At 40.4% G+C, this 14746-nt stretch overlaps 1 protein-coding gene across 1 annotated transcript in view; it reads left to right on the top strand.

Annotated features, from left to right (window-relative positions):
- The first annotated feature begins 509 nt into the window (after window positions 1-509).
- The window catches only part of TMC2 (transmembrane channel like 2), a 51206-nt gene continuing 36969 nt past the window's right edge, over window positions 510-14746 (top strand). The window contains exons 1-7 of the mRNA XM_073329659.1: window positions 510-555; window positions 870-917; window positions 4078-4414; window positions 6436-6591; window positions 8640-8730; window positions 9739-9820; window positions 9957-10063. Of these exons, the coding sequence (XP_073185760.1) occupies window positions 510-555; window positions 870-917; window positions 4078-4414; window positions 6436-6591; window positions 8640-8730; window positions 9739-9820; window positions 9957-10063 (867 nt within the window). The remainder of the gene's footprint in view (window positions 556-869; window positions 918-4077; window positions 4415-6435; window positions 6592-8639; window positions 8731-9738; window positions 9821-9956; window positions 10064-14746) is intronic.

Raw genomic sequence — 14746 nt, 5'->3', positions numbered from 1 at the left:
CGACTGGGTTAAGATGGTCATTTGATGTTTCTCCCTTAGCAATAGGGTTACATAAATTGATTTAGGTAAGAAAGATATTACAGTATGGAACTAGGTACTCCCAAAGCTTTAGTGTACATGCTTAGGTCAAAAATGGACATGACTTGTGTCTGCATGTCGTAGGATACTGCTGAGTATCCATCAAAGGGCTTTCCTTCATGTTTAAATAATGTGATGTAATGTAACACTGACAGGTGCTTTCCACACTGAAAAAGGATCGGAGCAGAAAGGGTTTGGATTGTATTGTTGTAGAGTGTGTGTCTCCCCTTCCCCCAAGCTCAGACCCTGAAGTTGCTGTCTAGCATGCAACTGATGTCAAAGTGAACTAGATACAGCTTCTTGGACTGCTCGCTTTACTGCACAGCAGCATGGAGACAAATAATTGGACTCTGAAAGAGGGGAAATAATAACCTACTGATAATTGGTGTGTGTACCGTACAAGGGCTACAGTGTTTCTGGGGGGAAAAATCATGGGGAGGAAAAAGAAATGTGCATTACAGGTCATCATGGAAGATGGTTAGTATGAACAAACAACCATTTCAGTTTTGATATATTGTATCAGTTTTACCAAATATTTGTAAAAATGTGTCTTAGGGCTCCACTTTGTGTGTGCCAATACATTTGATATTCTTTTGTGTTGGGAACTTTTATTAATTCACTTGCAAAGAGCTAAGAAATATTAAGGACTTCATAGCATAAAGATACAGTAGCGTATCATTAAAGAGGGCACTCTGCGGTCCTCAGCCAGTACTTCAGAACGACAAGTGTAAAACATTGTATGTGAAAATCCCAACAACAAATTCAATTATTCAACATGCTTTGTCTTGCAGTTGGAATGGAGATTGATGGACAAGTGGAAAGTGACTCAGAGAGTGAAGGTAGAGTGGAGAATAATAGCTGCTGTCTTATTTGGAAATACACAATGAGAGATCTTTTTTCTCCAGAGCTTTATTTTGTGATTTGACTTGCTACACAGTGGTAATAGTCTAATGAGGTATGCATGGTTATATGCAGTGTTGTTGTAGCCCTGTTGGTCCCAGGATATTAACAAGACAAGTTTCAGAGTAACAGCCGTGTTAGTCTGTATTCGCAAAAAGAAAAGGAGTACTTGTAGCACCTTAGAGACTAACCAATTTATTTGAGCATGAGCTTTCGTGAGCTACAGCTCACTTCATCGGATGCACTGTGTTTCATGGGTGGTGTGATGTGAGTGAATCTATAGGATAATGCAAACACCTAGAAACTGTCACCTTTCACTGCTTTTTATGTAATTCTTGTCATTACAGTAAGGGTGAGTCTTCGTTACATATGACTATGAGGAGAGAGAACTAAAGCCAAGATAGATTTAGGACAGACTAGCAACTCATGGCAAAAATCAGGAAAAGCCATAGACCGGATTTAAAATTTTTAAAAATACTCTCACAAATACAGTAAATAAAGAGACATTGCTAAGGGCTAGGATTGCTGGGGTAGTGGATGGTTTTTGGTGATAGACAGACCCTCTAGAGCACAGTTCAAATCCAGCTTAGGTAAATAGTAACTGAAAATCATCATCTGATGGCCTCTGTGAAATCAATTGATAGTCTTAGTCTAGTTTCCAGTGGATAAGGGAACCCACTAGAGCTGGTTAAGTTTTTTCCATTAGAAGCAAGAAGCCTTTTGAGAACAGTGTTTGGTAGTTTCACAATTTCCCTGTTTTTCATCTAAACCAAAAATGTCAATATTTTGAACTGGTTTTTTTTTTAAACTCTTTCTTCCCACTATTTTATTTTTTTATTTTAATTTTTGTGTGTGCCACTGAATGCAGCAAAACAGGTGATCTGTAGAGTTTTGTTTTACCACTTAATCTTTTCTTCCTCTCCCCCCCGCTCCCCCCCCCCATTTTCCCTTCTGCCACTCTAACTTTTCAGAGTGTTTCCACCTTTGGAAACATTCTAGAGAGGCAGAGTTACAGACTTTTCATTTTTCCTTTTGCCACTGTGTAACATTTCCAAAGTTGGAGACATTTGGAAAATTAGTGGCAGAAAGCAAAAATGAAAAGTGAATGAAGCCTTAGAGAGGGTTTGTTTTAATCCTCTTTTTGCCAGACAGTTAAAACGGGGGTGGAGGAAGAAAATTAACAACATTTTGGGGAAAATATGTTGTAATATTTAAAAAGGTAGAAACACATGTTCCATTTCAAATGCTGCAAAATGGAAAAAACTTTGAAATTATATTTTTTTCTTTTTTGCAAAATAATGTTTTGATCAGCTCTAGTATCCACATTACAACTGTTACAAATTAGTGTCTCTGTTGACAATAGGAACAAGAAAATTAATGTACATAGAGACTGGTCTACCTTTTCCTCCCTACATCATTCCCCTCCAGGTAATGATTACAGCTTATTGAAGGCAGAGCACGGAGAAGCTTATTGCTGTCTACTTGTTCTGCACTGACAAGGGACCTCAGTCTCCAGGGCTAAGAATCAAGCCACTTTCCTGCACATTAAATTAACATGCTGTTGTCTAAAGTATAGCCAATTGGTTGACCACACTTGAGATTCAATATTAAAAATGTTCTAGAGACCAAATCACCAAGCCTAGCCATCTTATTGTCTAGAAACAGAGCAGTACAATACACAAAAGAAAGAGTTAATATGTTACCAATGCTTCCAAGAAGCAGTTTTCACAGCATGCACTCCGCCTTATATAGAAATAGGATTTCAAAACCAGTCACATATATTGTGAGGTTGTTTACAAATTAAAAAGCGCTTTATAATTCACACAAGACCAAAATTCACCAATCAGCTTTTACTTTGTTTTTATGTACCATGCTGTACCCTTCTCATTTTCTGTTTTGGAAACCATATCCAAAGATTAGAGTGGTGAAGGCACTCCTTACCTGCACCAGGAAATAGAATGAATGTATCTTGTGTTTGATAGGTTTCATATTTGCCAAAGCTAAGTTCAGCTTTGCAAAGTGCTGTGGGATACTTGGCATGGATGAATAGAATTATTGGAAGAACATGATACAAGTCAGTTAGCATAATGACCCAGCACTCATATTTAACCATAACATATACAATATTAGTACCATGCACATAATACCTATTAACATGGGGGGGGGCGTAATCTGTAACATAGGTGTTGGATAACAATGCAATTTTTTACAAGAAAAGTAGAGTAAATTAAACAATTTGCTTTCACAATTCTGGCATATATTTAAAGGTCAAATTCAGACTAAGGTCAGAAGGGATTATCATGATCATGTAGTCTGACTTCCTGTACGCTGCAGGCCACAGAACCTCTCCCACCCACTCCTGTAATAGACCCCAACCTCCGGCTGAGTTACTGAAGTCCTCAAATCATGATTTCAAGACTTCAAGTTACAGAGAATCTTCCATTTACTCTAGTTTAAATCTGCAAGTGACCCATGCCCTATGCCGCAGAGGAAGGGGGGGAAAAAACCAGGGTCTCTGCCAATCTGACCCGGGGGAAATTCCTTCCTGACCACCAAATATGGCAATCAGTTAGACCCTGAGCATGTGGACAAGACCCACCAGCCAGACACCTGGGAAAGAATTATCTGTAGTAACTCAGAGACCTCCCACCTAGTGCCCCATCTCCAGTGGTTGGAGATATTTGCTGCTAGCAGTCACAGATTGCCTACAGTGGCATGTAGCCAGTCTCATTATACCATCCCCTCCATAAACTTATCAAGCTTAGTCTTGAAGTTAGTTAGGTGTTTTGCCCCCAGTGCTCTCCCACTAACTTTGAAAGAACAGGGTCTGGAAATGATTTCTAGCTTTCAGCTCCTAGGATCCATTGACACACAAACATGAGTTTCACGATCATCAGTGGACACTGTGTGCACATGACCAAAGCTAAATGCAGTTCTCAGCCTGCTTGTCATCCAAAGTCTGTGGAGGTCATTGGTAGCTTGTTCAGACACCAGCGGGGTTTGGATTTGGCATTCTGTCTGTACTTTTTGAATAAAGGGCAAATCTTTATTGCACCAATATAGACTGTTTCCAAAAATACTTGGTTTCATCAATTGCAGAGGATGAAGAGGGGGAAAAGGCAACCAGAAAGCAGCACTCCAAGGAAGCCATCAAGTCAAGTGGACATGAAAGGAAAAAGCAAAATAAGAATGGGGAAGAAGCTGAGCTTGAAGAGAAAGCTGAAGCCCCAAGGCAAAAAAGAACTACTAAGAAGAAAAGTCACAAAATGAATGACAGTGATGGGGAAAGTGAAGCAGGGGAAGCAGCAAGTAGGAAGAAAAAGAGAGAGAAAAAGGCTTCTGGCAAAGACCAAAAGGAAGCAGAAAATAAAGAAAAGCAAACAAACAAGAACAGGAAGGAGCAGGATAAGAAACAGAAGAAAAACCCGGCAGAGAGGTACTCTAACAATCCCCAGACAGAAACCTACATAGTAGAATCTCATTTTTGTTGAATGCTAGCTTCCTGGGTAGCAGGTTCATGAACCTGTGACGTAGTGGTGCGGGTTACTATAACATATTACAGTAAATTATTACCTGTAATAAAACTTTAACTCTGAGAAACAAAAAAGAGTTTTTCTGGTTAAAATGCAAGCTAGAAACTTCTTCTACCACAAATACGATCATAGAATTAAGTATGTAATGGATTCCTAATGTGTAAGTATTGGAGCAAGAAAAAAAAGTCCTTTTAAGGAAGACAACTGAAAGTAAGCCAGAATAAGGCACCTTCCTTTGGCTGGACACATGATAATCCTAAAAGGTTAGAATGGATCTCTTAGGTTTTACAGACTATTCCTGTTAGTTTTCCTTCGTTCCTTTGTCCTTTCCTTTTCTTCTTCACCCAGACTTTTTATTTGCTGTGTCGCCTGGCTATCATGTTTCTCACAGCGATCATATCTGGTTAACTGTGAGAACCCCCCTGGCAGTCAAACAGGTCACATGATACTTATGAAAATGGTTGAGTTACTTTACAATAATAAGAACAAGAAAAGATCTGCAAGACTGAATTGGAGTTATGGTTGAATCCCCAAAATGACACCTGTTTCCACTAAGTGTTTGTTAGTGTCAGCTCATGTGATGCCAGTGAAACTTAGGTTAGCTGACAATAAAACAATTAATTTAAGGTCTGATTTTGCAACACTTACTTTGGGCAGTTCTTAGGCAAGGAGCGTCAATAGGACAACTCAACATCAAGGCTCCAGAATTGAGCCTTTTATAAGTGAAGGCCAAGACAAGATACATGTGCCAGATTCTCAGCTGGTGTAAATCAGCATAACTCCACTGAAGTCACTGGAACTATACTGATTTATAGCGGAGAAGCTGGTCTGGGACTGATCAAGGTCTGGTGTTTATATAAAGCACACACCCCTCCCTCCTAGGCCACCGTTCTGAGAGGACTTGTGTCCTGGGTGAAGGTAACTATTTTTATAACTGAAATGTGGCAGGCAATGTCTTTCATCTGGTATTCTGTAACCTGAAGCATTTGCCCAAAATCTTCTCCTTGGCTTGAGCATCTTAAAGAAACTGGATCACTTTGACTACCCCATCACTGTGTCAATTTAGTTGGTAGCACGGTCACATTTGGGCCAGAAAGGCGTATGCTCAAATTTCCTCCCTTGGTTTGGATTCATCACATGCAGTGTTGATATTGAAGGACAGCACCAAGTGGGGAAAATATCATGTGAACCCTCTCTAGTAGATACCAAGATTAAAGTTAAAGATCCCAGAGAATTTTTCAAAGAGCAACAGAAAAAAATCAGTGTCTTAAGTAGAGTTTTCCTCCATGAAAATTTCACATTTAGAAAATTTCACAGGAACCAAAAATCAAAACCAAATTTGGATCAGGGAATTCAAAATGTTTTGTTTCGATAATTTCAAAGTGATTTATTTCAATTTCTATCTTTCTTTTTTAAAATGTTTATTAAATAAACTTACCCTAAATTAACTTACATTTCAAAATGAAAAGTTGTTTTGAACCCAAAAGAAAATGGAACTCCTGCTTTGGAAAAAGGTAGCAGCATGGGGCATTTCAGCAATTTCAAAATATTTTTTTAAAAAAATTTGAAACAGGAAATTTGTCAAAAATGCCATTCTCCTGAAAGTTTTCAATCTGCATTTTCTGAAAAAAACTAAAACAAAAAAATTACATTTCATCAGACAATTACCAACCAGCTCTAGTCCTGACCAACATTCTCCCCCACTCCCAAACATGGTTTGGGATACAAAGTTCTCTCTGTTATCGTGGAGTACATAATGGCTGCTCCATTTTTTGTTCAGGTACTGAACACTGCCTGTGTCTAACTCACTGGTCTGCAAAGTGCTTTATAATCCCTGAAGTATATAAGGTGCTATATACAACTACATTTTATTACATTGTGTGTGTGATTTTTTCCCCCTGATTTTACTCTACTCTCGTCCTAGCTCTTCTTCCTCATCTGCTTCCAACTCATCTGATGAAGAGTCTCTGTCAGAGGAAGAGCTGATGAGGCTAAAGGAACAGGTGGAGGAAAAGAAAAAACTAATATCTACCATGAGGAACAAACCTTGGCGTATGGTGAAGAAATTAGCATTGCTCAGGTAGCCCAGTCCATTCCCAGCTATTTATAGTTTTCACAATAGGAACCACTGAAGCTAGATCTTGTGTTTAATAATTGTTGATGCACATAACATTTTAGGATTAAATCATGCTGTCATCACCCCAAGAACCCAGTCTTGGAAAAGCAACCAATGGAATTTAGCCAGCATGATTTGGTTTAAATGAGAAGGGCTTAGAGGCAGGATTCTGTTGTCTGTCTCTGTAACTAGAGAACAGATGATGAGCAAAATCTGTTCAACTGATACCCAGGCTGGGATCATTCTGTCTTTTTATTTAAAGGCAGAGAATGACTTTCAGACTCCCTGTTAAAGCTAACTCTGTGCCCTTCTTTGCTTATTCATGCCTACTGTTATATAGCAATCAGAGCAGCATGTCTCCATCTTACTTTACACTTCCTGGAGCATTGCTGCTTGCAGGTAACTTGGAAAAAATACAGTATTGTTTACAGCCAAGATAACATTGTCTGCCATCCCACACTGTACGGGTGAGCAATGCAGATGTTTCCAGCGAATGCAATGAGCAACCTGTGAGACTTGTAAGACAGATTTTGGGTCCCCCCCAGTCAATGTCAATGAAGGAATGGCTCAGAAGCCCTTGATAACTGGCTGAGGGACCAGCACTGATGATGGTAGAGAGGGGTTTTAACCAAACCTAAAGTCCACTTCCAAGGAGAGAGAATTTCACTCCTCAAGGTAACCTTGCAAAAAGTCCCATGAACCCACTGGAGGGTGAGGGGGAGAAATGGGTTCACTGTTCTGTGTTTGCCTGGAGGCTATTCACAGCACCAGCCACCCATGTTGCCAAAGCAGGCAGTAGCTGCGGCACCTCCCCTCATCTGCTCCTCTCTTTCACTCTGAAGAGCCAATCTGACCTTCAGACACCTGGCCTCTCTCACATCAGCAGCATGCAGTTTGATTCCCACAGATTAGTTACAGCAGCCTGGTCCTTCCCTTTGCCTCTCCTGACCTGGGTCCTTGGGGGAGGCGGGAAGGGGACTTCAGCTCTCTGTACCTAAATTTCCTTATCTGTAAAAGGCAACTAATCATTTTTGATCTCCCAGGTGGGTTGGGAAGGTCAGTCTGTTAGTTGTAAAGACGTTGGAGATCCTCAGTGTGAAAGGTGTTACAAAAAGGCATAAAGTATTACATTTTTATATTGTGTCCTAGGAGCTGAGAGGTTGCCTGGGATCATGTTTGACTACACACTCACCTCTTTGTCCCCAAAAGAACTGCAAAGAACAACTGAGAGTGAAGGAGGGCACATATACCCACTCTAATTTACTTAATCAAACTGCTTCACTACTTTGGCTGTGCAAGAATATTTAATGAATAGGTTGGAGTACATAATAATACTAGTCTATCCAAGGACCTCAGAATGTTTTACAATTAGTTAATTGGGACTTATAAACACAGCTGCTGTGAGCTAGGTAAGTATTAATCCCATTTTACAGATGAGGAACTAGAGCAAAAAGAAAATAAAGTCAACATTTTCAAACATGGGTACCTAAATACAAATTTGGTGGCCTCTCTTTAGGCATACAAGTTTTGGAACATATCCACAAATGACTGGCCCAAGGCTACACGTTAAGAAATCCAGGAACAGAACCTAGACCTCCTACCTCCCAGGCATATGCGTTAACTTCAAGATCATCTTTCCTTCCTTCCTTCTGGACAGCAGCACTGTTAAGAAAGTATAGAAGGAAGAACCAGACTTCTCCCATCAGTATGGAAGGAAGACCCAGAATATGAATGCTGTTGGAAAGGGAACCAGGTGACCTTAGGTCTACGTATGAGGAAACTCAAACAGAGGGATATTAAGTTACTTGTTCCAAAAATCATACCAGAAATGTTTGACAGAGCTGGGACTAGAATCCAGGTCACCTGACTCTCACTGTCTTCCTCCCTTTGCTAAGAGCACAATTCACAGAAATTAAGTTACTGTACAACGGTCTCTGTACCCAGTGCCTTCTTGGGGAAGATTCTTTCAATGTTTTAATGTAAACATAATCACCTTTATATTTTTGAATTAGGGAGGCACAAGCTTTTGTAGAGCAGTTTGAAGGAGCATTGGGAAAGGGAAAGGGGAAAAAATTCTACACATACAAGATGATGATGGCAAAGGTAAGTGCTGTCGTAATGACAAATAGAAGAGTGGATGCTTGGTCACTAATACAGTGTATTTTGGCTTCAAGCAATAAATTCACATTGGGCAAAATAGCCACCATTACAGAAGCCGAGATAGCACTACCTGTATGTATTTTAATTCTCTGAATAGCTGCATGTTTCCATGGTTCCTAACCAAATTCATGTTTACGATTATATGCAGGATATGAGCCAAATTCTGCCCAACTTAAACCTCATACAGCCTCCCTACAGTACAGGAGGTTGCAGAGCATGTAAAATCGGGGAAGAATGAGGGTCTCTGGGTGTGGTCTCTCACAGGTTATAAAAGTATTGATTGCACTAAGGATTGGAGAGACAGCAAAATCCAGGCATAGTACCCTTCGCTTCCGTGGAATTGCGCCAGTTTACAAATTGGACCACTGAATGGGAAGATGAACATGGAGAATTGTGACTTCTCATTGCAAGACTAGAGTCAGTAATTAAGTTATTGCTTTCATTGAGATTCCACTGATTTAAGACTTTAAAAAAAAAAAAAAAGATCATGTCCTGTTCCCATTGACATCCGTGAGAAAAGAATCAGGGTTGCTATTTATCAAATGAATCCTTCTTTTAAATAGAAATGGGCTCAAATCAAAGCCTCACACACAGATCTGGCTCTGCAGCTTCAACCTCTCTATCAGTGGGTTAAATCCCAACACTAACTCTGATCCCGCAGAAACCTAGCAAAGTTAGGATTCAGGACCTGAATTTGAACACCTGAGTTTGGAAGTGTTTGGATTCAGGGTTTTGATGTGGACTGTTACAGAAGTAAAAAAGGTCAGACCCAGATGGAAAACTCCAGGATTTGGTTCAGGCTCACCTCTGGCTTTAAAGTTTGCCATAAATTTTTAAATAACTCAACTAAGCATTAACTTTAGGAGCTCCTTCGACAAAGCAACCCCAGATTCCTCTCCAGGACCAGTTTAACATTGTATCTCTATTTGCAACACTGTTTTCTTGTTTCAGAAATGGGTGAAATTTAAGAGAGACTTTGACAATTTTAAGACACAGTGTATACCTTGGGAAATGAAGATAAAAGAAGTGGAGAGTAAGTGCAACTTCCATTTAGACTGAGACATGACTAAGATATTTTGTTATACTGTTTTGTGTTACTTCAAATAATCTCTTGGTCACTGAGAATCTTACCCGCCCACAGGACTAACCACTGTCTCTTTTTGTTTAAGGTCACTTTGGTTCCTCAGTAGCTTCTTATTTCATATTTCTGCGATGGATGTATGGAGTAAATCTGGTCCTTTTCGGTTTAATATTTGGACTGGTTATAATTCCAGAGGTAAGAGTTTAGGCCCCAATCCTGCATTCAGGTTCATGCAAATAGTATCTTGTCCATAATAAATGTCAAAATGAGATTGAAGGCATATTGTTACTTATTTCCAATTGTACTTTGTTACTTCCAGTGTTATTACCTCTGGTAATGTCACATCCAGTCACGTCATCATCCTTATCTTAACTCATGATCAATTTCTTATCTTCTGCATCCGTCCCATTTTGACATTCACTAGGAGCAAGATACTGCTCATGCAGGCCCAGAGACCTTGGGCTGCCTTACTGATAGATCTGTGGATAATGTCACTTCATGATGCTCTATCTTCCTGGAATGACAGAATAAACTTCAGTTTTACTTAGCCTTAGTTAAAATATGGTAGAAGACACACCTTATACACCTATGTGGATTTATAGTAGCAAGTTAGGCTCCTGTTTTTGAAAATGTTGGCTTTTGTGACTGTCCCTAAATCCATATTTATCACCAATGGAAGATATTTTCTAAAGCATGTTAAGAGACTTAAGACCAGAAGCCCCACTGAAGTCAATGCCTGATAATCACTTAAAGTCCTCCACTCACCGCCAGGATGGCACCTCCTCCTGGTTATTCTGGGGAACAGCTCATGAGTTCATAGAATCATAGAATATCAGGGTTGGAAGGACCAATCCCCAATTTTTGCCCCAGATCCCTAAATGGCCCCCTCAACGATTGAACTCACAACCCTGGGTTTAGCAGGCCAATGCTCAAACCACTGAGCTATTCCTCCCCCCTTCGCATCACCCCTTCTTGTGGTTGCACACTGTCTCTCAGTTTCTCTTTCTGGGTCAGCAGCTCCTCTTTCACTCCACAAGCTGCTGCCTCTTTGTGACTTGACCCTCCAGCCAGGTCACCAAACTTTTCCTCTTCTGGGGTTGGAAAGTCTCTTCCCACAAACAGGCTCAGGCAGCCTTCCCATTCACTGATTTGTCATGCCACTCCCTCAGTGGCTGGCATGGGAAACTGGGCCCACCCTCTAACTCTGCGTTCTGGCTCAGGGACCCTCTAGCCAGCAGTTAAGGCCTGTTCCATTTTGACCTTGCTGCTTTTCCCTGACTCCTCTGATACCTTTCTTACTCTCCCGCCCCCAGGTTTGCCAGCCCAAATGTACCTTCCTTCTCCCAGGGAGTGACTGCAAGCTTTCCCAGCAACCCCTTTTCTGTGGCCAATTTCCTGCCTTTATAGTCCCCAGCCCAACTCATTTCTCCTCAGCTGGGCTTCCTCATTCAATCAGGGGATTGCTTAGCCACTGGATTCCCCTTAGCTATGACTTGTTGGGTTAATTAACCCCCTTCTCAGTCTGCATTAACCCTTTCAGGGCAAGTGTAGGGTGAATACCCTTTGAAAAATTCCACCCTTAAGCAACTAAACATGGATTTGGAAGCCTAATTTTAGGCTCATATTGCTGAAAATTTTAGGCTGAGTGAAAAACAGAACTCAAGAATTCTATTGGCTTCAAGTATAGGCCATCATATCTGTAAGAAATCCAGGATGTACATTTCCAAAAGTGATTAAGAAAACCATAGTGACAATATGACACTGTCAAACACATTTCTTAATCCCGACATTCTTGTAAAATATATATCACAGTAAAGGTAACATACTGGTAATATTTAATTACACGATTGCCTATTGAGGAGTTATAAAATGTATATACAAAATACTTAATGATGTGATTTAAAAGTTCTTACTGGTGCTAATGTTCTTATTGGTGTTAATTTGACATCACTGCTTGACTAGTAAGTGGTAAGTCTGACTAAGTTTTGCATAGTTTTTCAGGTTGTTTCAAATTAAGAGGATGCATAAAATAAATAAGAGTTGCCAAATCCTCTAACAACCAATAATTGTTGGTTTCCAAAATATCCCCATTTTCCACATCTTAAGTCAGCCAGTTGTTTCTTCATGAGAAATGGTTTTCTTGTTACTCTTTTCCATTGTTATTGGAGGAGGCTTGGCCAAAGAAGAGTATCATGGAAATACTTAGTTATGCTCCTTTTAAAAATAGATGTGTGTATTTAGCTATAGAATACTATGGCTCAGTTTCTGTGTGCTGTGTCTAAGGGCTCTGCTATCCACCAAGACTGCCAGATGTTCTTGTTCAATGCAGGTTATTACAGAGGAAAGACAATGTGTGGTCTCTGATAGAGATTGCAATTTTTTCCCCTTCTTTAATTTTGTTGTTTGCTTTATCTAAAATAAAAGCCATTCAAATTGAAGGTATCCTCTGAGCATGGACAGGCATAACCATTAAAAGTGAACAGTACAAATGCATTTTCTTTATTTACGAATTGTACATTTCTGTATGATGAAGTAGTTGTGCCTGTTTTGTTTATACAGTATGTATATTATTCATGGTGCATTAAACTGTTACAATGTATACAGGAGCTGGGCAATAACCATTTAATTATAAATGGCTTTAAAACTAAGTATATAACCCTTGCAAAACAAATGCATTAGAAGCAATGGACGTGCTCTGTCTGCTTCATGCTGCAAATGTATTCTAAACTATTTATGAGCCATTTAGACTTTGCTGTGCACTGGCCATAGCCTACTTATAAATATATTAACTCTTTATGACTCCTTCATAGACAACCCTTAAATTAAAGGGTTACCAATCAATTCTGATAAATCTTGGTCTTGCTGTGAGTCCTACCTTGCACAATGCTATTGTGAGATGCCATGGCATTAGTCTGTTCTCATGTCACCTTCCTGATACCAGCTGCCCTCCTGACCCCTGCCATTTACAACTGCTTAATGTTGAGATTATTTCATAACTCAAGTAGCTGTATAAATTTAAAGCTATCTGTAAGCATGAACAAATGCCCCTCAGCTGATCTTGGCTTCTCTTGAGGGAAGAATACTGCATCAATGGATAAAACTAATCCCTTTGTTGCATTAGAGAGAGATAACCCATGAAGTTCAAGGCAAAGGAGCCTTCTATCCAAATAAGTGAAGTTTAAATTGAAGCTGTTGCTGTGCAGACATGCTCCTCTCTCTAGCAGCGTCCATTTCCCAGGCAGTATTTAGCCAGAGAGACTATTCCAATAACTCTGGGGAAAATTCACTCGGAATGTTTTCAGATGGTGCTGTGACATGGAGAAGAAAAATAAATTATTCTAAAAGGTACAGTATATGCTATTGGTGGGCTTTTATGAAGCACTCATAATTTGTCTCAACTCCAGCATCACTGGGATTAGAGCTAGACCAATGCTGAGCATTTTGAAAATATGACCATAAAAACATCAAAGTCCAAGCCCAACCCCAGCAATGCTCTGCTTCATCCTCCACTAACAATTGATTTGTATGCCATTCCACCATTACATCATAGAACAATTTTGCTTTAGATCAGGGCAAACCCTTTCAAAGGGGCATCAAAAGAGAAAAGTTAGATGAAAGGATCCATCCCATCCCCCTACCCCCAAACATGGCCATTCCTTCTATTCCACCATCAGAATCTAGAGAAGGCAGTTCTGGAATTCTGGGTCCTGCACTTAGGACGGAAGAACCCAATGCACAGCTACAGACTAGGGACCGAATGGCTAGGCAGCAGTTCTGCGGAAAAGGACCTAGGGGTGACAGTGGACGAGAAGCTGGATATGAGTCAGCAGTGTGCCCTTGTTGCCAAGAAGGCCAATGGCATTTTGGGATGTATAAGTAGGGGCATAGCGAGCAGATCGAGGGACGTGATCGTTCCCCTCTATTCGACATTGGTGAGGCCTCATCTGGAGTACTGTGTCCAGTTTTGGGCCCCACACTACAAGAAGGATGTGGATAAATTGGAGAGGGTCCAGCGAAGGGCAACAAAAATGATTAGGGGTCTAGAACACATGATTTATGAGGAGAGGCTGAGGGAGCTGGGATTGTTTAGCCTGCAGAAGAGAAGAATGAGGGGGGATTTGATAGCTGCTTTCAACTACCTGAAAGGGGGTTCCAAAGAGGATGGCTCTAGACTGTTCTCAATGGTAGCAGATGACAGAACGAGGAGTAATGGTCTCAAGTTGCAGTGGGGGAGGTTTAGGTTGGATATTAGGAAAAACTTTTTCACTAAGAGGGTGGTGAAACACTGGAATGCGTTACCTAGGGAGGTGGTAGAATCTCCTTCCTAAGAGGTTTTTAAGGTCAGGCTTGACAAAGCCCTGGCTGGGATGATTTAACTGGGAATTGGTCCTGCTTTGAGCAGGGGGTTGGACTAGATGACCTTCAGGGGTCCCTTCCAACCCTGATATTCTATGATTCTATGATTCTACGATCACTAAAGACCCAGATCACAAGCACTTTTCTTTATTTACAACACCACACTGAAGAGGGAGCTGAATGACACCAAATATATCCAAACAATATGAAGAAACATCGTCTATCCTCGGGTTGCACTTTACATCACCAGTTTAGTAACAGATGAAAACAATAAAAGGAGGCAAGAAGTTAAACCATCCCATTATTAGTTGCTGCATTTCATAATCTATATGTTCATAAAGCATTAAGCCATATTCACTGTAGCCCTAAACCAACTCCGGGTTACCAGTGTTCATGTACAGAGAAGTGCCAACAACATCAGTATCTCTGAACAATGAAAACAAAGGAGTATCTGGAATCCTGCATGTACTCAGATCAAGTTTTGACCGCCCAGGAGCATTTGATTATCCATGAGCCATCTGC

The sequence above is a fragment of the Lepidochelys kempii genome, chromosome 2, assembly GCF_965140265.1.
Source record: "Lepidochelys kempii isolate rLepKem1 chromosome 2, rLepKem1.hap2, whole genome shotgun sequence".
NCBI classification, from domain to species: Eukaryota; Metazoa; Chordata; order Testudines; family Cheloniidae; genus Lepidochelys; species Lepidochelys kempii.
The sequence above is the reverse complement of the archived record's forward strand: the minus strand, read 5'-3'. Positions and strand labels throughout refer to the sequence as shown.